Source organism: Mobula birostris, chromosome 6 (assembly GCF_030028105.1).
Source record: "Mobula birostris isolate sMobBir1 chromosome 6, sMobBir1.hap1, whole genome shotgun sequence".
Lineage (NCBI taxonomy): Eukaryota > Metazoa > Chordata > Chondrichthyes > Myliobatiformes > Myliobatidae > Mobula > Mobula birostris.
Genome location: NC_092375.1, coordinates 179,554,227 through 179,577,952, shown reverse-complemented (window position 1 = coordinate 179,577,952; position 23,726 = coordinate 179,554,227). Strand labels below are relative to the sequence as shown.

The 23,726-nt window shown below is 39.1% G+C and overlaps 1 protein-coding gene across 4 annotated transcripts in view; it reads left to right on the top strand.

The window, feature by feature from the left end:
* marchf7 (membrane-associated ring finger (C3HC4) 7) overlaps window positions 1–23,726 on the top strand; it is a 44,040-nt gene that overhangs the window by 4,962 nt on the left and 15,352 nt on the right. For 3 of the 4 annotated variants that reach the window (XM_072262007.1, XM_072262008.1, XM_072262010.1), the window contains exons 2-5: window positions 5,468–5,630; window positions 7,359–7,503; window positions 20,506–20,625; window positions 22,468–23,602. In XM_072262007.1, the coding sequence (XP_072118108.1) occupies window positions 5,468–5,630; window positions 7,359–7,503; window positions 20,506–20,625; window positions 22,468–23,602 (1,563 nt within the window). Of the gene's footprint in view, window positions 1–5,467; window positions 5,631–7,358; window positions 7,504–13,091; window positions 13,206–20,505; window positions 20,626–22,467; window positions 23,603–23,726 lie in introns of those variants that run through there. The other variant, XM_072262011.1, reaches the window with a different exon arrangement.

Genomic DNA, 23,726 nt, shown 5'->3' with positions numbered 1-23,726 from the left:
GTTTTTCTTTCCAGAGTCTAGTGAGTCTCTTAATTGCAGAGAGATGTGAACACAGACTAGTCCATCAGAAAACCAACTTCCCCTCCATTGATTCTGTCCACTCTTCCACCTGCGTCAGGAAAGTCAACATAATCAAGGACCTCTCCCAACCCCATTCGTTGTCTCTTCACTCTCCCCTCAGGCACTAGTTATAAAAGCGAGAGAACATGTACCACCAGGTCAAGGACAGTTAAATCCTTTTGTTATAAGACTCTTAAACATTCCTCTTTTATCATAAAGATGAGCTCTTGATCTTTTAATCCACCTCACTGTGGCCCTCGCATTTTACGATCTGTCTGAATGGCATGCAAACAATGGCTTTTTGCTGTACCTGATTACCAATTCTGGACTACCTCCAGTCTTAGTATATTCTCAAATAAGAGTACCAAAACTATGTGCAGTAATCCATGTGTAGTCTTGCCAGCATCCTTTATAATCGTAACATTACTTTCCTATGACTAAACTATGATCTACATGCAATTGAGATCAATGTGCCATTTGTCTTCCTAGCCACTTTCTGTGTTTGCTTACTAACTTCTCTGCACAAGAACAGCTAGATTTATCTTTCTTCAGTCATCTATAATGTTTTTTTCATTTGGTTAAATCTGACTTTGGATCCCTCTAAGTAAGTGTATAACCTTGTGTTTTCTACCACCAAACTTCATTTGCCAAGTATTTTGCCCACTCGCTCGACTTGTTGATATCAAGTTGAAGGATCCTAATATTCTTATTGCAGTGTAACCCCACACCTATTTTTTTTGTGTCACAGGTTACTAACATGAGGGATAAGGACCGATCCTTGTTTCACACCATTGGTTGTTTTCTTCCAGACTGTTAATGACATGTTTATTCTATCCCTCTTGTGAATTACATAGGTGACCAGTCCATAACAGTTCCTCTAATAGCTTGTGTACCAGCTTTTAAGTAACTCCTTTTCTTTTTTAAAAAAAAAATCTTCTGAAAATCCAGTTACGTTACAACTACAGGTTCCTCTTGGTCATCTCTGTTTCTTCTGTCTTCAGAGAATGGGCAAATTTGTTAAACGATCTATCTTTCAAATATTCACATTTGCTTGGTTTAATTACATGAGCTTCTCTATGCGACTTCCTATTTCTTTCTCCATTTAATTTGGCTTTAAACTACTTTTCAATGCCTGACAGTGATCAGTGGTACTTTTATAAATGCAAATCTGTTTTGATAATATCAGGAAAAGATCCTACCTTGTTTAATGGTTGCCTTTTAAGGTCCAGTCACCTGCAGGCAGTAGTTAGAGTAAAATTAGGGACAGCATCTTGAGTGATTCCAGGGATATTCGTTCTGGACAAGGAAGAAAAGTCTCTCAAAAAAAAAAAAAAGAGCAAATGGAGGCAAGAATTCTTTGTTTTCTCAGATGATTGCAAACTTGTGAATGATTTTTCAAGTGAGATCAGAGTATGAGTCACTGGAGAACCTCTGGTATTGCAGGACGACACCATCAGTAAATTGCTCACTGGCAGAGGAGCTGGACTTGGTACGGACTGTGTTTCTGTCTGCTACAGAAAAGAGTCTGCATGAAGGCGGCGTAGTGATTTGTCTTGGATGTTTTTCTTGCGATCGCAAGACCTTTTTGGACATTGGTAATGTAAAATACTACAAGTCTGGTTCACTGATTTGTTGGAGAGATTGATGGCTGGGGAGCTTCACAGCTTCCGTTGTAGTGAAGAATAGGCCTCCTGCTGTTGGTTTGCTAATTACAAGCATCCAGAAGGGGAGATGCTGGAGGTGATATGGAGTAATACTCATGCTGGATTGGGGTCTGGCCCTTCATTTTGGTGCTGTCTTCCAGTGTTCGCTCAGGGGAAGACAGGCTGGATTGTGTATGTACACTCATCTACAGAATGCTGAGAATTGCTTGTTCTTTCTGACAATACCCAGACATCATCAATCTGCTGGACTTGTCACTCAGGGACTTGACTTATATATTTATTTGTGATTGTTTCCTTACTGCTATCTCTTGTACTGTATTTGCCCTGTGCACTGTACTTTGTTTTGCATCTTGGACTCAGGAACACTGTTTCATTTGGCTGTATACATGGGCATCCATGTATGGTTGAATGATAATTAAGCTTGAATTTGAGCTGATCCACCCCAGATTTTGCAGTTAGAAGTATAAAGATGCAAGTCTGTCTCTTGACCTTAAGGTGGAGATCATTCTAAGGGGAATTAGCATTTTCAAGGCCAGGGCCAACAAAAGCCGATTTAGCTAATTGAGATGATTTGTCATTTGCAGGTGTGTCATGTTAAGTAAAGTGGCCAAAAAAGTTTTCAAAATCATTGAAGTATTTTAGAGCAGAGGGTTTATCTGAATGAGTTCACAAGGTAATGAGTTCAAAGAGGAAAAGGAGATTTAAAGAACAAACTAATCTAATATTTTTCCATGATAGCCGAATGGTGGAGAACGTAAACATGGAAAGAAAGAGGAGGTTTAAAGGTATGGGAGGCTGTTAAACTCAAAAAAAAAAAAAAATAAAAAAAATAAATTGAAATCCAAAGGATGCTGGGTTCCTTTGTACAGAAGTGAGAGTTAAATGGGTGAAAAGGCAGGGAGTCAGGACTGGAAATGAGGGTAGGGCTGATTCTGCTTGCTGTTCTGCAACATTTGCTCTGCTCTTCTCTGCACTGAGGCTGTGAATTGCTCTGGGCTTCATATCTGCAGGCTCTGTGATGTTTACTTCACTATGTGCTGAACTGAGGCTGTGGCTTGCTCTAAGCTTCATGTCTGAGGATTCACTTGTGTTCTAAATGCTATTTGCTTACTTTTATTTTGTTTTCATGATTTTTCTCTCTGCATGTTGGGTGTTGGTCGGTCTTTTTTTATATATGTGTTCTTTTGGATTTCTTGTTTTGTGGCTGCCTGTAAGGAGTTGAATTGCAAAGTTGTATAATGTGTACATTGATAATAAATGTATGTTGAACTTTGGTAAATTTTTAAACCAAGCATGAGGAATGGACCTTGGCTGAGATGTAGGAATTGTAGATTTTTGAAGTGAGAAACACAATTATGAATCACCCACTAAGGTTTGTAGAGTATCTGGCTGTTCAACACACTGAATCTGTAGCAAACGTCAAGTGTTGGTTTACAATAATTTTATGTTAAACCAATTCTTTTTTCTTCTGCATTCCTGTCAGTGTTCCCTATTCTTGCCCACACACTGTGGGATTTGTAATGGCCAATAAACCTACCAACCTGCATACATTGGGGATGTAAGAGGAAACCAGTACACCCGATGTTGGTCACAAGGAGAACACATAAACCCCACATAGGCGGCACTCAGTCAGGATTAAGAATGTGTTTCTGGTGTCATTGAGTAATGTAGCATAAAAACAGGCCCTTTGGCCCTACTTGTCTTTGCCAGCTAAGCAAGTCTCATTTGCTTGTGTGTAGCCTATATATCTCTAAACCTTGTTCCTGTTCAAGTGTCTTTGAAATGTTATCATACCTACCTTAACCACTTCCTCTGGCAGCTTTTTCTATATGTGCACCACCTTCTGTGTGACAAATTTGCCCCATGAGTTCCTTTTAAAGTACAGTATTCCCTTCTTGCCTTAAACCTATGCCCTCTAGTTTTTGTTTCCCTTTCCCATTCACTCTGTCCCTTGTGATTTTGCAGCTCTAAGGTGCTGCCTTGTGTCTTGTTGAAAATAAAGTACACATTGAAGGGAGGTGTGCAGGGAAGAGTGTCACACACCAGTGGAGAGATTAGCAGGGATTTGCTTGTTATAATTTTAAAACTTATTTCTGTCTCTGTCTCTCGCTCTGCAACTCCTATCATCCTTGGTTAAAAGAGTTTTGTTGATTTATCCTTTCCTGGTAAGTGAATGGCTCCAAGGTGGGGGTGGGGAAGAAGTGGAAGGTGAGTAGTCAGTGGCCAGGAAAGCAAAGACTTGAGATGGCTGCAAGAAAACTAATGTAGACAGAATGATAAAGGGAATTGGAAGTTAATTACTTGGATGCAAGGTGGTAACTAGAATGGGAATTTTGTAAAAATGCTTATTTTAAAAAGAGAATTGTTGAATTGCATAAAGTTAGAATGTGTTGAATGTAAATACAGAAAGGAGGTGACGTTAAGCCAAAAGCTGATAATATGTAAAGCTGGTCTTGGTAAAGTTGAGAATCAACAAAGAGTATCTGTTTCATTTTTTTGCCAACAGTAAGGTATCATTTTGTTTAGGATTCTGGCAAAAGGTCTCAGATCCAAAGTGTTGTGACTGTTTTATTTATGTGTGTGTGTATTTTTTTAATTAAGTGAGGTAGTCTTCCAGGGTCCAATTCCCATTCTGAAATCGAATGGCAGAGGGGAAGAAGCAGTTCCTGAATCACTGTGCCTGCCTGCCTGCCTTCAGGCCCCTGTACCTCCTTCCTAGTGGTAGCAATGTGAAGAGGGCATGTGCTGGATGATGGATGCCACCTTTCTGAGGCATTGCTCCTTGATGTCCTGCATGCTATAGAGGCTAGTGCCCATGGTGGAGATGACTGAGTTCACAACTTTCTGTAACTTATTGCAATTCTGTGCAGTAACCCACCCCCCCCCCCCCATACTAGATGGTGATACAGCCAGTTGGAATGCTCTTCACAGTACATCTTCGATATGTTGGGTCCAGGATGGATTCTCAGACCCAGGAACTTGAAATTGCTCACTCTTTCCACTTCTGTTCTCTCTCTAAGGACTGATGTTTGTTCCCTTGTTTTACCCTTTCTGAAGTCCACAATCAGCTATTTGGTCTTACTGAAATTGGTGCAAGGTTGTTGTGACACCACTTGACTAGCTGATACATCTCACTGATAAAGCTGTATCCATTTGCACTGGTGGGGCACTTAACTACTGATACATCTTTCTGAAAGCTGTATCCATTTGCACTGGGGGGGTACTTCCAGGTAATAACATAAAATCTGAATTTAAGCTGCCCACTAATTAACCTTGCAAGTTCGATGCCTTTTTTTTTAAAAGATCATGGACAGAAAAGTTGCTATTGAATAATTGTTGTTTGTCTCTTTTCTATTTTTAATTCTATGATTTTTTTGAAGCGTTTAAAATTTTAAGGGCATTTGTAGACATTTGCTGTGACAGTAGGTAAACTGAATGTGAAGACTTAACTGTTTTTAATGTTTCTGGTGTTGGAGTTTCAATTGTGAAAAGTGTAATCTGCTGTGGCTTGGATTTGGTTGCATTTTAATGGAAAGCTCAGCTTGCTGTAAATCAGTCCACCGGCCAGCAAGATCTGGTCAAATTTAAAACATCGGAGCATCAATATAAAATGAGAGCTTTGTCACATGTTAAGCAACATAATAACTATTTTATAACCTTAATGCATGAAGGATTAAAATAAATTTAAACAAGTCTGATTCCTTTTCCAAAAGTACAAACTCTTCCTGATGTTATGTTTTAAGGATGGATCCCAAGCCTTCGAGGATACCCAGAAAACTATCAGTTGAAGTGCATAATACTTCTACATCTTCAACAGAAGCAAAAATGTTGTACGAGGATAGGTTGAATGTCCTGGATGACTTCTATGCAACAAGGGAAAGTGAAAAGCAAGAAGCTGAATTTCAGGTAACAGCTTTTTTAGTCACTCTTGTCTATTGCAGCTGTGAAATAAATAGCTATATTATACTTGTTAATGAATTAAAACTGCACAAGTTGTGTACTAAGGAGGAAGAGAAAATGAACAGAAGTGTGCCAGTTTTTTGAATATGACTGGACAAAATGTTTTATGGCATCTTTGTAATGCTAGGCAAAATATTGGAAATTCAAAAAGGGAAAGAGCAGAGATTGTGGCTGGTGTTGTGCTGGTATAACGGATGGGTAGTATGTGTGTTTGCATTTTTTTAAAAAAAAAAGAATATTGTTGGTAAGACAGCCATAATTGATGACAGGAGAAGACAGAATTGCTTGCAGTTAAGTTTGGTGAGAAATTGTACACACGTCTTTTGAGGGCAAAAAAAAATCGGCAGCCTTGGTGAAGGCTTTTTAATCTAGTTTTTGAAATTTGCTAATATTTGATGACCTTAATGGGCTTGTAAGTAAAGTGGAAAGTATTTGGTAAAGGTGTTGAATTTGTGGTTTTTGGTCATTGGAAATGTTAATACAATTTTTTTGATATTAAGTGAGTTAGTTTAAATCTAAAGACAGCCATGCTAGGTCAGACTTGTGTGTTTTTAAAATGTGAGTATCACTGAAAATGTTTCAGTATCCGTACTAATTGCCTGAGTTAGGATAGCAGTCCATGACAAATTTTATTTGGCAGTTAAGACTCGAGCACGCTGTTGAAGGCTCAAAAGTTATGGGTAAGAGTGATCCCTCATGCAGCCTTTAGCTGCCCCTGATGCCATTCAATCTCTTTCTTTCTAAATTGTATGATTATAATGGAGCAGTAAGGGAAATGCTAATTCAGAAACTTGTTTGCACAATCTAGCGTTAATCTGCCCTTCTTAAAACTATACATTAAAGTGAATATAGTAACATGTTTTTTTTCATCAAAGAGTAATGGATTTGCTTTTCAATGGTCTCTTTCCACTCCCACCTCCCTCCCCCGCCCCATGGACATCAGTAATTTTGCACGGTTGAAGTTGACATTGTTTCCTTTTAGTGAACAAACTAACTAAGTAATTCCCTTGACAAATAACACTTTATCTTTCAAGGTCCTAGAGTATGAAGATCGTTGTATGTCTCCAAGTATTCTTTTTGTGTTTGTTTCTTAAAAGAAGCAAGTCATTAATTTAGAGCTTGAACTAGCAAGCATTCAGTAAACATAGTTGAACTTGCTTATGGCAGAGGCATCAAAGGTATAGGACAAATTTGCTTATTTAAATAAAATCAAAATCTCATTGGAATAGCTAGTGTTTTAGCTCATTAACAAGAATAAATCTGACTTCTGAGCACATGCTGTCAAAAGTGGAAGTTCTGGCCTTGCAAATTTGGAACACTGAGTCTAGCAACAGGTTTGAACTGTCTGTTTCAGTGGGATCTACAGGGATCCAGATTAGGAGGCGAAAGAAAGAATTTTGGTGTATTTTTTTTTAATATAAGCTTGCTAGAATTGATGTGTGAGTCTGTTCAATATTTACACTTTAAACTTGAAAAATTGTGGGTACGGTTTCATCTGTAAGATGTGTGTGTGCGTGGCTTCAGTATTGCAGAAAATAGAAATTCTGAAACTCTGAAATATTTTTGTTTATGCTAGGTGAATTACACTTATAAGTTAGCGGATCTGAAAAATTATTATTATTTGATTTATAGTTTTCAATATCTGAAAGTTGTCATTTATTTTCATTCTTGCAGCCTATTCTATATAATGAAGCAGACACACTTCCAGGGGCGCCTTCAGGATTTTTAAACCCATCTGAGAACAGCGATTACAAGAGGCCTAAGCTTGTATCATCTTGTTCATCCAACAATAATGCCAATTGCTTTAGCAATTGTTCAGGTATTTTCCTCAAAACTGCACCCACCTGATTTTTTTTTTAATGTATACTCTATGTAATTAAAGGCAAACCTGAGGGCAGGGATTAGAAGTTCAGTACTGGGTGGTAAAGGATCTAGAAACTGCAAGAAGAAAGTGTTCAAAATTGGGTTTATTATTGTTGGCAATGCTAGAAAGATGGCTTTGATATAGTGAATAAATCTCTTGTCCTAAATATCATGAATTCCAGTTTGCAAAAGAAATTGTAGAGGCTTAGCACTATCTGATGAATATCTATAGATTTGCAAATACTGCCTGATGTTACAGTGAGTTACATAAAGGGATGGACAAGTAAAAAATTTTAAAGAGCTTATTAGAACTTGTCAGATTAAAGACAAATGGAAGGTTATGATCATAAACACATCAAATACAACATATAATGATGACATGAATAAGACCAGTAACTATAGATCAGTTAATTTAACTGGTTTTTGTTTCTAGTACTGTATAATAAGTTGACCATTAAAGTTGAAGGTCATGAAATAAGAGCCGTATCCACATGAGTAGACAATGAACTTGGGAACAGGAAATTGATTTTTCTTTTTTTGTTATTTCTTTGAAATACAGCACAGAATAGGCCCCTTGAGACATGCTGCTTAGCAATGCCCAACTTAACCCTACCCTAATCAGGGGACAATTTACAATGACCAATTAACCTACCAACAGGTACACCTTTAGACTGTGGGAGAAAACCAGGGCACCCAGAGGAAACCCACCCAGTCACAGGGAGAACGAAGAACATACAAACTCTTTACAGGCAGTGGTGGGGATTGAAACAGGGTTGGTGGTACTGTAAAGCATTGTACTAACAACTGCACTATTGTACAGCGGAGGAAAGTGTACAATCACTTCCCTGGGGATTGACCCTAAGACTACTGCTTTTCTTGACACCCTTTAAAACCTGGATGTACAGGACACAATTTGTGGAAGAGGCAAAATTTGCAAGTATAAAGTAGTAATATCTTTCAAGGAGATGCACAGTCTAGTGAAATGGACAAATAGGTGACACATGATGTATAATAATGTAAGATTTTGCAAAAAAGGTGTGCTTTAACCCTGAAGCTTTGTCAACAACTATGTCATTGTCCAGAGTGTTGTACTGTGAGCAGGACAAGAAGTTGATCTAAATAATAGTTGGAGACAAAGATTAAGTTCCAATGTTATGGGACCTTGCATGTCTTTTTCTCATTACTACAATTGGGGAGGAGGTACAGGAGCTTGAAGACCCATGCTCAAGATTTTAGGAATGGCTTCTCCTCTCCCCACCAACCATCAGATTTCTGAATAGTCCATGAGCACTACTTTGCTGTTGCCTCTTTTGTGCCATTTATTTATTGTAACTTGTAATTTTTTGTCTTGCACTGTACTGCTGTTGCAAAACAACAAATTGCACTATGTGTCAGTGACAATCTGATTCTGAATAGGAAATTAAATAAACTACAATTCTATTCACTGGAATTCGGGCACTAGAAGTGATTTTATTTTTTTGATAAACCTTTTTGGGAAGTTTCTTGCCGGTAACCCCATATCTGGATGTTTGGCAAAAAAAATTAGCCCCAAGCCCTTTTAAAAATGCAAAGTTGGGAGACACAACTAATGGAGATTTTGTAACTTGCTCAGTAGCAGTTGGCACAGTTTAATTTGACAAGTGAAAGATTTGTTAACTAAAGATATTTTGGGATGGAATGTCTGCATGCAAAGTTGTAACTTGGATCACTTTAGATCTTGCTGAATGGTAGACCAGTTCAGATCTTAGTGGACAGCTTTTATTTTTATCTTGTTTGTCTGCAATTAGTGGTTTAACCTGGTCTCTTAAAGATCATATAGCTTTTAGGTAGGTTTTATCCTACATTTTATGAGTATCCAAAATGCCTCATGGTTTTAATGCACTATATTCTGACACTTGGGTGGGATTGTCATATTAGACAGGTTTCTGCTACCTACAAGTGGACTATTCAACCTTTCTTCACTAAGATTCACCATGAAATTGTTCTGACAATGCCACCGACAGGGGTGTTAATTTTAGTAAGGATTAATCTGTGTTTTCATCCATAAAAGGTCACAAATTGAACCAGTGGATAGTGACACCATGTGTTTTGTGTTCCATTTAAATTGTCATGCTACCAGAAATGTTACATGCAAATCAATTATCACAGCATGGATTGCATTTGGAGCGCAAAGTATAATGAAAACTCCATCATAGGCTATTTCTGATTGGTAAGGTTTCCAGCATTTAGTTGTCTGGGAGATGCTGGCTTTCCCCTCTACATTGCATGAATTCCATGTTAGTTTCTTCATCGTACTCCCATTTTGTTTCCCATGTACAAAATGATTAGTGAATGTAAGCTACTAAGATTACCACTTTTTTTCCCAAAATAGAAAAACTCATTTGTCCAGGTTTTGCTGAAGGCATACTCTTGTGATTTGGGGCTAGCAATTCTGTTATACCCCTGGTCCTCCAATTTCCAGACATCTGCTCTCACCCCATCTTCCCACTGCTCTAACAGGGGTCGAGTTCCTCTTGTCCTCGCCTACCACCCCATGAGCCTCAGCATCCAACATCATTCTCAGCAACTTCAGTCATTTTCAATGGGACCCTACCACCTAGCGCATCTTTACCCTCCTCTTTTTTCTCCCCCCCCCCCCCCACTCTACCTTCCACAGGTATCACTCCCTCTGATTCCCTTGTCTGTTCATCCCTTCCCACTAATCACTTTGCTGGCACTTATCCCTGCAAGCAGCAGCAGAACTATCCCTGCCCAATCACCACCTCCCTCCTCCATTCAGGGCCCCAGACAGTCCTTGGTGAGGCAACACCTCACTTGTGAGTCTGTTAGGGTCGTCTACTATATCCAGTACTGAATGTGGCCTCTCTTACATTGGTGAGACCCGACATAGATTGGGGGACCACTTTGTCAAACACCTTTGATCCATCTGCAAAAAGCAGAGTTACCTGGTGGCCCACCATTTGGATTCCTATCCTTATTCTTGTTCCAACATGTACTTATACTTTATTGTTGCCAAACAATTGGTACCAGAACGTACAATCATCACAGCAATATTTGATTCTGTGCTTCACACTCCCTGGATTACAAATATTAAATATTAAAGATATTAAAAATAGTTAAAATTAGTAAATATTAAAAATTTAATTATAAATCATAAATAGAAAAATTGGAAGTAAGGTAGTGCAAAAAAAAAAACGAGAGGCAGGTCGGGATGTTTGGAGGGTACAGCCCAGATCCGGGTCAGGATCCATTCAGCAGTTTTATCACAGTTGGAAAGAAGCTGTTCCCAAATCTGGCCATACGAGTCTTCAAGCTCCTGAACCTTCTCCCAGAGGGAAGAGGGACGAAAAGTCTGTTGGCTGGGTGGGTCGTGTCCTTGATTATCCTGGCAGCACTGCTCCGACAGTGTGCGGTGTAAAGTGAGTCCAAGGACGGAAGATTGGTTCGTGTGATGTGCTATGCCATGTTCACAGTCTTCTGCAGCTTCTTTCGGTCTTGGACAGGACAACTTCCATGCCAGGTTGTGATGCACCCTAGAAGAATGCTTTCTACGGTGCATCTATAAAAATTAGTGAAGGTTTTAGGGGACAGACCAAATTTCTTTAGTTTTCTCAGGAAGTAAAGGTGCTGGTGGGCCTTCTTGGCAGTGAACTCTGCTTGGTTGGACCAAGTCAGGTCATGTTGGCGGCCTCTTCTGCCAACTTTTCAGGTTGGAGGAGCAACACTTCATATTCTGTCTGGGTAGCCTCTAATCTGATGGCGTGCACATCAGTTTCTCAAACTTCCAGGTAAAAAAAAAAATTTGTCCTCATTTCCTCTTCATTTCCCCACGCTGGTTTCTTGCCTCTTCTCCTTAACCTGCTTATCAATTCTTCCTTCTCCTTCTCTCATGGTCTACTTTTCTCTCCTATCATATTCCTTCCCCAGCCCTTTGACTTTTCTATTTATTATCTCCCAGCTTCTTACTTCATTCCCACCCCCCACCTTCTTACTCTGGTTTCTTCCCCCTTTGTTTCCAGTCTAGTGAAGCAGCTCAGGCTGACGTGTCAACTGTTTGTTCATTTCCATCGATGTTGCCTGACCTGCTGAGTTCCACCGTCATTTTGTGTGTTACTGTGCATTTCCTGCATCTGTAGAATCTCTTGTGTTTCAAATCCTTCTATGCTTTCCAGGACAAGATGTTTCTTTCTGACAAGCTGCACAACAATATATAGAATAGTAATGAGTATCGAAGCAGAATACTGCACATTCTGGAAATGCTGCATGACCTGCTGACTGTCTTTGGAGGAGGAATAAAGTGATAACATCAAAAATATAACAGATTTTTAAGTGGAAAGGTGAAGAATAGAAAGGAACAAAATGAAATGAGGGCCTATGATGGAGAAGGGGAGGGCATTCGTGGCAAGTAGTGATGGTGATTTTACACCTTGTAATATGGTTTATGTTCAATGTCTCTATTTTACTCCACTTTCAGCCAACACCACCATTACTTATTACTTTCCAGTCTCCACTCCATCATTGACCTTCGCCTTTGTTATCTTTCCAACATTTCTTCAATTTTAAACTTCAGTTAACATTCCTAGTTATGCTTAAAATCATCAACCTGAAACATCAAAACAACTTCAGCAATGACTCGCCTGAGTTTTCAGCATCTACTTCTAAAATGTCTTATTCGCTTGTGACTGCTGAGCATAACCTAGCAAAGCCTGAACTTGTTTTCTGGAATTGTCATAGAGCAGAGGTTCCCAACCTGGGGTCCACAAATCCCTCAGTTAATGGTAGGGGTCCTTGGCATACAAAAGGTTGGGAACCCCTGCCCTAGAAGCTTGAGCCTTTCTGATGGAGGTGTACACACACTTTTGGTGGAGAATTCTCGGATATAGTCTTGGCAACAGTGAATGTGGTGATATAATTCTGAAGTCATTTGCTGAGAATTGAGGGGTAATTTTGCAATTCTCATGTATTTGCTGCTCTTAAGTGGCAGGCTGCCAGTTTAGTCTCTGCTCTTGTAGTATGACAGTTACTCAAGAATACTATAGATTTCAGTAGACAACCCCTCCTCAATTGCAGGATATTGATGGCGGAGCATTTGGAGATACTTCGGCTGCGGGTTTTCATGAGGTGATTAATGCCTAGTAATTATCTGAATGTTGTATGCAGTTATGTGTACCTCATTTTCTAAAGGTTAATGAAGAGTTGAACAATGGATGCTGCCCTTGGGATTAAAGTCATTTGAAATAGTTGAAGATTGTTTGGCCTAGGGCACCACCTTGGAAAAACTTGCAAGTCTTGTTTGAAGTATGATTTCAGTCAGTGAACAGTTGGGTTGCTTTGTGCCACACTTGATCAAATGTGTCTAGAGTTGAAGGACAGTCATTCTTGCCATGGGCCAGAGCTGAGACTAGAAGAAAAGTGTGTGCAAAACTGCTAAGAGGGTTGAACAGGTTATGTGAATGTGTAGCTTGACAGCACTGATACGTTGCATCACTTAACTGCTTTGTATTGGACTAATTGGGTGGTAACTTATTCCATATTGGTTCACAGGATGTTGACAACACTGACAATGCTGGCATTTTATTGTCTTTCCCTAATTGCTCTGAACTGAAGGCAGCTAAGTCATCCATATTGGTGGGTCTGGAGTCACATGGGCCAGGCCAGGTAAGAATGGTAGATTTTCTTCCCATTGAAGCAGATGAGGTAAAATCATCATTGGTTCACTTTCCTCCTAAAGAGTAGTGGATTAAAATCTTTTTTTTAAGGCAGAGGTGATATTGATAGCAAAGGGGTAATGGAAAGTAGAGTTGAGATATAGTAAAATATGCTAAGTTACTTAACATAGGGCCAGATTTCAATGGCTAAATAGCCTACTAATTAATTTGCTTGTACATCAATCTCGTGCTTCCACAGTTACCATAACTAAGAGTAGCTATTTTGAACTATGGATTTGTATAATTGCTTCACATCGCTTAACCTCCTTGTTACGTACAGGAGCCTTTGTGTCCCACACCACCAGATTCAGGAACAGGTATTATCCCTCAGTCATAAGGCTCTTGAACCAAGGGGATAACTTCACTCACCCCAATACTGAACTGATTCCTCAATCTATGGACTTGCTCTTAAGGACTTTTACAACTCGTGTTCTAAATTTGTTTTTGTATTTGCACAGTTTGCTGTCTTTTGCACATTGGTTCATTGTCGAGTGTTTTTTTTTACATCAGTTCAGTTGTTTCTTTGTATCTACTTTGAATGCCCACAAGAAAATAAATCTCAGGGTGAAAGTATTCATTTCTGCTAGAAATCTGGTTTGTTTCAGAGCATTTCTTTCTACTATAATTGAAATATGATTTGAATTGTTCTCATTTTATTATAGAACAGTACCCCACAACTTTGACAAATTAGTGAGACCTGTTGTAAATTGGGGGCTGCTTTGTTGAGCACCTCCACCACAGATGGTCTCTTTGTAAAAATAACACTAGCTCATAACAGTACTATTGTAGATAATTTCATCTGCAACAATGGAATAAGGATGAAATGTCTGGCAGCTATGTCCTTGGGAGTAGATAAAATCAGTCTCTGGCCGTTTGAGGTGACCATGATATCCCTGCTAGGTGCAATTCTGCGTTATCATTCAATAAAGAACTGATCTAACATTTGCTGGAGGTAACTAGATTTCCTTGACACTCATGGGATCCAGAGTCAATATTCAAGAATCTCACTGGCAAGCTCATTACTGTGTGTATAGTACCATATTATCAGTGAACAAGAATGTTCCAAAGAATGTTTGTAGTCTGGATGTGAGCAAAAAGGTACAAATCTGAGTTTGACTATAACAAATTGTTGCTTGACTAATCTGGGAGAATGCTCTTAAATTAAATGCAAGTCCTCATGATCATAGGACTGCAGAGTCATTTGTGTTGTGAACAGGCTTGTCTGAATTTGATTACCTTGTATCTAACTTCATGGCCACCAATATTGAGACTGGATTTTATTAATGGCAAAATTAATTTCCCAGCTGAAGTGATAAGTACTCAGTATATCCTTAATCTAGGCCTCTGTTCTTTTTAAACAGTACACCATAACCTCTATTCATTTACTATTCTGAATTTTCAGTTTTTGGCTGTTTCATGATCTCAAATCTTAAATTCTGCCCACAAGCCTTTGTCCATATAAACAAAACCATCTTACTATTCCATCTTTAAACTTGGTTCAAGCAATACACACAAGTTGCTGGTGAACGCAGCAGGCCAGGCAGCATCTCTAGGAAGAGGTACAGTCGACGTTTCGAGCCGAGAGTCTTTGTCAGGACTAACTGAAGGAAGAGCTTGTAAGAGATTTGAGAGGGGGAGAGGGAGATCCAAGATGATAGGAGAAGACAGGAGAGGGAGGGATGGAGCCAAGAGCTGGACAAAAGGGAAAAAGGGATATGAGAGGATCATGGGACGGGAAGCCTAGGGAGAAAGAAAGGGGAAGGGGGGAAGGCCAGAGGATGGGCAAGGAGTATAGTGAGAGGGACAGAGGGAGAAAAAGGAGAGGGAAAATTAAAAAAAATATATATATATAACGGATGGGGTACGAGGGGGAGGTGGAGCATCAAAAAAGTTAGAGAAGTCAATGTTCATGCCATCAGGTTGGAGGCTACCCAGATGGAATATAAGGTGTTGTTTCTCCAACCTGAGTGTGGCTTCATCTTGACAGTTGAGGAGACTGTGGATAGACATACAAAATGGGAGTAGGACGTGGAATTAAAATGTGTGGCCACTGGGAGATCCTGCTTTCTCTGGCGGACAGAGCGTAGGTGTTCAGCTAATGTCTCCCAGTCTGCGCCGGATCTCGCCAATATATAGAAGGCTGCATCGGGAGCACCAGACGCAGTATATCACCCCAGCTGACTCACAGGTGAAGTGTCGCCTCACTTGGAAGGACTGTCTGGGGCCCTGAATGGTGGTAAGGGAGGAAGTGTAGCACTTGTTCCGCTTACAAGGATAAGTGCCAGGAGGGAGATTGATGGGGAGGGATGGGGGGGACAAATGGACAAGGGAGTCGCGTAGGGAGCGATCCCTGCGGCTTTTAAACTTGGTTCAGCTGCTTTGTTAGGCCAAGCTTTCTCACTTGCTTTCTGGCTCTTGCATCTTCATCTGACCTTTCTATTGACCTCTTTTGTATGATAGAGCCAGGAAATGTTAGGAATAAACAATATCTGTGGACAGAGACAGTTAACATTTCTGACTGATGAAATCACACTCATTTCTGTCTCTACGGATGCCTCAAAAACTGATCCTTTCGGTCCTTTTTCTCTTTAGGCTCTCTGCATTGGCCTTATTTGACTTGCTCTGTTTCCACCTTGTTATTTCATAATGCAGCACCATGGTTTGAAAATTCAATGACTACTTGTAGTCTTTGCAGGAGTGTCTTGAATTTATTGAGAGAACAAATCATGAGTATTTTGTCCATGAATGTGAAGGGGTCATCATGGTGTAACTACTGGAGAAAATGGGTATGTGGGAGGAACATTACCTATTAGGCAAATGTCACAGACAATGAATATTTACTTGCATTTTGACTCTGTCTACTACATTTCAAAGTTCAAAGTAAATTTATTGTCAAAGTACATAAATGTCACCGTACCCTGAGATTCGTTTCCTTGTGGGTATGCACAATAAATGCAAAAACATAATTGAATCAATTAAAGACTGCACCCAACAAGACAGACGGACAACCAATGTGCAAAGGACAGTGAACTGCAAATACAAAAAAATAATAAATAAATATCAAGAATGTGAGATGAAGAGTCCTTGAAAGTGAGTACATAAGTAGTGGGAATGGTTCAGTGATGGAACAAGTGAAGTTATCCCCTCTGGTTCAAGAGCCTGATGGTTGAGGAGTAATAATTGTTCCTGAATCTGGTGGTGTGGGTTTTGAGGCTCCTGTACCACCTTCCTAATGGCAGCAGGAGAGAATGGCCTGAGTGGTGCGTCCTTGATGGATGCTGCTTTCCTGCGACAGCGCTCTGTGTAGATGTGCCCAATGGTGATGATGACTGTATCCACTACTTTTTGTAGAAATTTGCATTCAAGGGTATTGATATTTCCATACCAGGCCACGATGCAATCAGTCAACATACTCTTCACCACACGTCTATAGAAGTTTTAGATGTCATGCTGAATCTCCGCAAGCATCTAAGGAAGTAGAGGTGCTGCTGTGCTTCTTGGTAATCGTACTGGGCCCAGGATGGGTCCTTTGAAATGATCACACCAAAAAATTTAAAGTTACTGACCCTCTTCACCTTTGAAGTCCCCAATGATGGACCTCTGGTTTCCTCCTCCTGAAATCAATTACTATCTTGTTCTTGTTGATATTGAGTGAGAGGTTGTTGTGACACTACTCGGCCAATCTCCCGCCAATATGCTGATTTGTCTTCACCTTTGTTTTTTTTCCAACAACAATCAGCAAATTTAAATATGGCATTGGAGCTGTGCTTAGTCTTACAGTCGTAAGTATAAAGTAAGGAGTGCAGGGGACTAAGCACACAACCTTGTGGTGTATCTATGCTGATGGAGATCCTGGATGAAATGTTGCCAATCCAAACTACTAGGGTCTGCAATTGAGGAATTCAAGGGTCAAATTGCACAAGGAGGTATTGGTGCCAAGGTCTTGAAGCTCTTTGATTAATTTTGAGCGGATGATGGTATTGAATGCTGAGCTGGAGTTGATAAAGAGTATCTTTGCTGTCCAGATGTTCTAGGCTTGAGTGAAGAGCCAATGAAATGGCATCTGCAGTGGACCTGTTGTGGCAGTAGGCAAATTGGAGCAGATCCAAGTCACTTCTCAGGAAGCAGGTGAGGTGTTTCATCACCAACCTGTCCAAGCACTAAATCATAAGTATGACTGGACGATAGTCATTGAGACAGATTGCCTCATTCTTCTTGGGCCTCAGTATAATTGAAGTCTGCTTGAAGTAGGTGGCTACCTTTTATAGCCAAAGCAAGAGGTTAAAGGTATCGGTGAACACTCCAGCCAGTTGATGAGCATATGTCTATAGTTCTTGGCCAGCTAGGCCGGATGGTTTCATCTTGCTGAAGGATGCTCTCACATTAGGCTCCAACTGAAATCACAGGTTTATCACGGGCTGTGAAAGTCCATAAAGTTTCCTCCTTGTTTTGACAGTCAAAGCAAGTATAGAGGGCATTGAGCTTATTCAGGAGTGAAGCTCTGTTGTCATCTATGTTGCTTGGTTTCACATTGTAGGAGGTAATAGTATTCAAGCCCTGCCACAGCTGTCGAGCATCCTTCAGTGATTCAAGTTTGGTCCAGAATTGCTATTTCATACATGGTTTTCCAGAGATCATACCAGGTTCTCTTGTATTTTAGTTGGTCACCAGACCTGAATGCCGCTGATCTGGTCCTCAGCAGATTGCGAATCTCATGGTTCTTCCAGGGCTTCTGGTTGGGAAAGACTCCAAATGATTGTGTGGGGACATGCTCATCTACTACTGTGCTTAAAGTCTGTGACAACTGAGGTATTTGTTTAGTGTTTGAAATGTGGCTTCCTCTACATGAGAGGAGCCAAATGCAGATTGGGTGATTACTTTTTGGAACATCTGCATTTGAAAATATTCCTAAATTCTGGTTGCTTCTCATTTTAACATGCCATTTCACTGCTGTGTCTGGGTCTCATTGTAACAGTATAGGAGATAACTATGCAAGCTCTTAGATGACCATCATTCATCTAGGTACATTGAAACTTAGACTCAGTTGTATTCTGAGTTGAGATAACTTGCTCCTTTTTGAGGACCACTTTTTTTTTGCTGATTATTTCTTATTTGCTTCAGTGTCTAGGCTGGCCTGCTGAACATGAAGCTACCTGCCAAATAATCTGAGAGATCCCCTCTGTTCCACCCATTGTTTAGCCTTCCTTCACCACCACACTACCTACTCTTTACTTTCACTGCTCCCCCCCCATCTGTTCCCCTGCACCTTTGCTACTATCTCAACTAACTTGTTTGATTCTTTGAGTCTTTTGAATGGTCCCTCATCAGAAACATAAATAATTTCCCTCCTACAGATGCTGACTAAATAGATTTTTTCCCCAGCATTTTGTCTTATTACACACTCCTTCTCCCCCCCCCCTATAGATTTTGCACAGTGGTGTAATTTTTCAGTGAACCAGCTGAGCTTGTATAGGGACCAAGGGCTACCTGTTGCTCTATATGAGCAATTGAAGAGCAGATTATTTGGCTTGTAGGTGGCAGTTAGAATGCACCCAACTTGACAGTGAGGTGAGATCTTGCAATTATGTAATACTTGCCATTTCTATTTAGCAAGTGTTTTACAGATAGCCATTACAGCATGAGAAATATGGCAACCAACTTGTGCACAGCAAAAAAAAATCCACAATGGTAAGAGTTGATGGGCAAATCTACTCGGTGACCTAAATATAAAATATTGTAGCAGCTGGCAAATAAAATAAAGCTGTCTCAAAATACTCAGCATCTACAAAGAGAAATATAACATTTTGCTTTAAAAAAATTGGAAAATTCTTAGTATCCAGCAGCTCTAACAAGTGTGTTTTCAAGTTGATGGCCTTTCAAAGCTGGGGAAGTGTGGAAGTTTTTGCAAAGAGAAGATATGACAAAGGAATGCACTTAATGAGCTTCAGACAAAGGTTGTCCAAGTATGTTTGCTTTTGGTACCAGTATTTTGGAGAAAGAGTCCACATTCAGACTGAGATGTAGAATATCAGCTTTAAGTCTGAAGCCAAGTGGAATTCTAGAAATACTCAGCAGGTGAAGAAGAAAATTTGAGTTAATTGTAATCAGAGCAAATTAATTCCTATGAAAATGAGGCTCGTTACCTGAAATTGTTTTTCCTGTTGGGTAGAATGTGAAGTGGAAGGGATTTGAGACGCCTGGCCATAAATTTGTAGGAAGAAGTAAAATGGACTTTTCTGGTCATACCTGACCTTCTTCCTCTAATTAGATGTTAATTAAGCTTAAAATGACTAACTGTAGAGATCATAGTTGGAACATAAAGGAAGCCATTCAGCCCCCTATGATTCAAATTTGATCTTGTTATCTGGTACCATATCAAAAACATTTGTGTACGGTGTCAACTGAAGGTGTCTATGATCTGGTTGCCCCTGAGGGATGGTGCAATTGCCTAATCTAGAATAAATGCATAAAACTGGCTACTTATATCTTAACTTCCTATAAACCAAAAAAACAATTGAATTGAATATTTAAGATTTCACTTTAATGTAAACACATTAAGTGTGGCATTTTTACCTGTTAACACTTTTTGATGGTTTGTATGGAGTTATTTCAGTCAATTGAGTGGGCTAATTTATGGACATCAACAATAATTTGAATGTAATAAATTGTCTTGAGCTTCATTGTCTGCTTAATGTAACATCACAATGGGTTTCCACAAAGTTTAAAGAATGATCAGCTGTTGACACCACACAGATCAGCTTGCTCCTTGCCTCTATGTAAGCTCAAATCTGAAATGAGCTGGCACATCTAACCTGCTTTACTACTATTCTCAGATGGCTTTTATACAGCAAATTCCTTTCATTGATTGAAATGTAAATTTCATGTTTTAAAGCAAGATTAAATAAAATTAAATTTCTAGAGGGTAGTTTCCAGTATATGTATTTTTAATCAATGATTCAAAAGATTTGGATTTCTGTGCAAAAACTCTAAAGCAATTTGAAGGTTCTTCAGTAACTAGCAAAAATAGGCTTTTTGCCAGCACCTCTGCATTATTGTGGCAAACCTGGCTGTATGCTTTAAGCTGTAGAATGCTGTTAGGTACTTAATTGCATATTCAAAATATCCATTGTGAATATGTATGATTCTGCATAACACAGCTTGTTTATTGTATTCTTGTGTTTGGTTCCTATTTCGTATTAGCTTACTTCATTTTTAAAAAAAATAATTCAAAAGGAATAACTTTTTCTCAGATTCGATTTGGGAGAATCAGTTTCCAAGATCACAAATACCACTTAACTCAACATCAAGAACTGAAGCTGCGCTCTGCAAAGAGACAAAGATGGAAAGGACAGCATCCAGTCATGGCGAAGGTGATAGTTATGATTACTAGCTTATGTTTTTAATGTTAGGAATTTATGAAAAATGTGGCATAGTTGATGCAGGAAATTGTGAAATTGGGAGGAAAACGTGAAACTTACTAGAATAGCTGTATTTTGTGCAGAATTTGAATATTTAAAACATTTAAATCTTTTTTTCATGACAGTGTTCATTATCTCATTTATGATCTATTTTGTAGGGTCAACAATTACAGAAAACTGATATGATTTCATCAGTGTGCTATTGGCACATTTTCTGTTACTTGAGGTGTGAAAACTGAATTGTATCTGTATTAGGATTTGAATTTACATTTTGCATTGTTCTGAAGAAACTGAATGGAACATGTTCATGTACATAATACATTGGATTCCAGTTAATTGGGCTGTTGATTAATTGGGGCAGCCACTTACTTAGGACAACTTAAAAGAGTGAAAGCTAATCATGGAAGTTGCCAGGATTCTCTGTTTCTTTGGGACGCTCTGCCACTTAATTGGCATAGGAGACTGTTGCTGAACAGGTTCCAACTAGCATCAGTTGTGCACACTTGAGTGGCCATTAGATGCTACACTGTGCTTGGAGCAAATAGTTTTTTTAAATAGTGTTAGTTGCATGTATTTGTGTTCAAAAAGTAATCCTTTTTTAAATCACTGATACCTGGCAAGAAATGAGCAGTAAGACAACTTCTCAACTGTTCTTACTCATTCGGTTTCAAGCATTCAGGCTTGGAAATACCAGAAACCGCCGGGAGTGAAAGTGAAAACTATTTTACTTGAAGATTTGGCTTATGCAGTTGTCAAAAGCATTGTATGAAGATAGTTTATTATCTACACTTGGTGTCTGTGCTGATTTTGTTCATTACGTACACTGGATGAAGTCCTCCATTGATAACTAACTATTAGGAACCAATACAGTTTTATAGTACTGTAGTAGTGTTAGTGATCTATTTTGTTCTGTATTTCATTCAAGTATATTTGTTACTCAATTGAACTGTAGCTTTTTTTTATTATAAATCTTTAACTATATTTCCATGTAACCGGCTAACTGGGCAGCCACTTAATTGGACTAAAATGTACTGGTCCCAATTAACTGGAATCCATTGTACTTGAAAATTGATCTGCTTAGAAAAGTGGCATTTTGAAAGTTGAATAATTGCATACCAAATTCTTTTTCAAAGTATATTTCTGTGTGGATTCTTATTTTTGTTGATTTCCCAATTGGAGATACTGGTATTAATATCAAATATCATTTAGGAACTTTTTTTGTACATAGAATTTTCAACAAAGACTTTGTTTTTGATTGTTATCTACAAGGTGACTGTCTAAAGTTGAAAACCCATTTACGCTGTTGCAAATGTTCAGTATCAGCTCCTGAATTAACTCATCAATAGCATAGGTTGCAGATCAAAATTGGACCCTTAGAGTATCAAAGGCGTACCTATATTATGGCAATAAGAGAGGTGAAACCTTCTAATATTCAAAAAAACGTCTTGATTGCTTTGCAGGATTTAGTATTTGAGGTGTGTGTCAGTGTCCTGAATTGTACAGAAGAGTTCCTCACTTGGATAACCAACATATCAGACTTAAAATTAACTGTGTTGTAATACATGCTGGATTAACTGGAGAAAATAGCAACTTACTCCCTTTAGCTATCAAAACCTTGTTAACCAACATGGCAATGTTACTGCTGTAACCATAAAATTTAATATTATTAACTAAATGGATTTTGGGTTTTGTTCTGCTAACTGAATATCTGGTACAAAGACCTGTTTTAAATATTTAAACCTTTTTCTGAAAATGTATTTTCAATTATTGCTTGAATATTTTTATTTTTCATAGGTTTTGGAAGAGTTTTATCATCATATGCACAAGGTGCAAGACCAAGAGAGACATTGCTTGGATCTATACGGCGTACCACATCGAGCTTAAGTCAAGCACTTTCTTCATCTTCAGGCAGTCCATCTGCGTTCTCTAGAGATTCCAGAAATTCTTCCAGATCTTTTGACAGCAACAGTTGTTCATCTGGTGTTGGGGTAATACAAAGGAGTGCAGAAGGTGGTTTCGTGCACAGAGCTGAAACTTCTGAATCTGAAAGAAATACTTCTCTATTACATTCAAGGCCCCTAAATAATTTTGCATCAGAATCTTCTAATAGCAGGTGTAGACCTAGACAGCTGTTGTCTCGTCTGGCATCCAGCATGTCTTCGACTTTCTCTGGCAGTCGAATCTCTAATTGGGGTCATTCAAGTACAAGGTCTCTTGAAAGGGCGAATACTTTTCAGCAATCTAATAATGCATCATGTGGTGAGAGGCCTGAAAATTTGGCACAGGCTACTACCATTGGCAGAGCTGTTAATAACTTCTCCCAGAATCAGTCCCCTGAAACTTCTGAGGGATTCGGATTTTTGAGATGGAGACGACCAGGACCATCAACTGTTTTGCGATCTCAGAACTTCACTATGGGTCAAGAAAACTTAAGTCCAGATGATTCAGAAAATAGCAATACTAGTTCGTGGTTATCTTCACTACAAAGTAGATATGCTCTTTCCAGAAGAGAAGGAAGGGATGAAACTGCAGCATCCAGTTGTGTCTTAAATGAAGCCAGGGAAGATAAGTTGCCAATTCCTCAAAGAGCAGTTGGGACATTTCAGAATTTGAGCAGCGAGCAATCAGATGTTGTTCGTGGTGCTGCAGCACCACCTTTCAGTGGTTTGCCTTCACCTATTGCAGGCAGCTCAACTCGAAATGCAGCACCAGAAACTTTTCAAACAAGAAATACTGCAGAATTTAGAGAAGTCTTGTCCAATTCTTTCATTTGCCTTTCTATGCCATGTGGTCCAGAACATGATTTCTCTGATGTTCTGATAGCAGTAGACTTCGTACATCCAACCAGAGGGCGTTCTGAGCAAGAGAAACAGCAAAATGCAAGTACATCTTCAAAAGATCCAGAAAAACTGAGAAAAATACAAGAAAGGTATATTTTACTGCATTTCAATAGAAACAGTTTCATAAATGTTCATTTGTTGATCTGTTCTTGTATTCCATTTACATTGAGTGGCTTTTAAGTAGAGAATTAAAGGAAGAATGATCAAAAATTC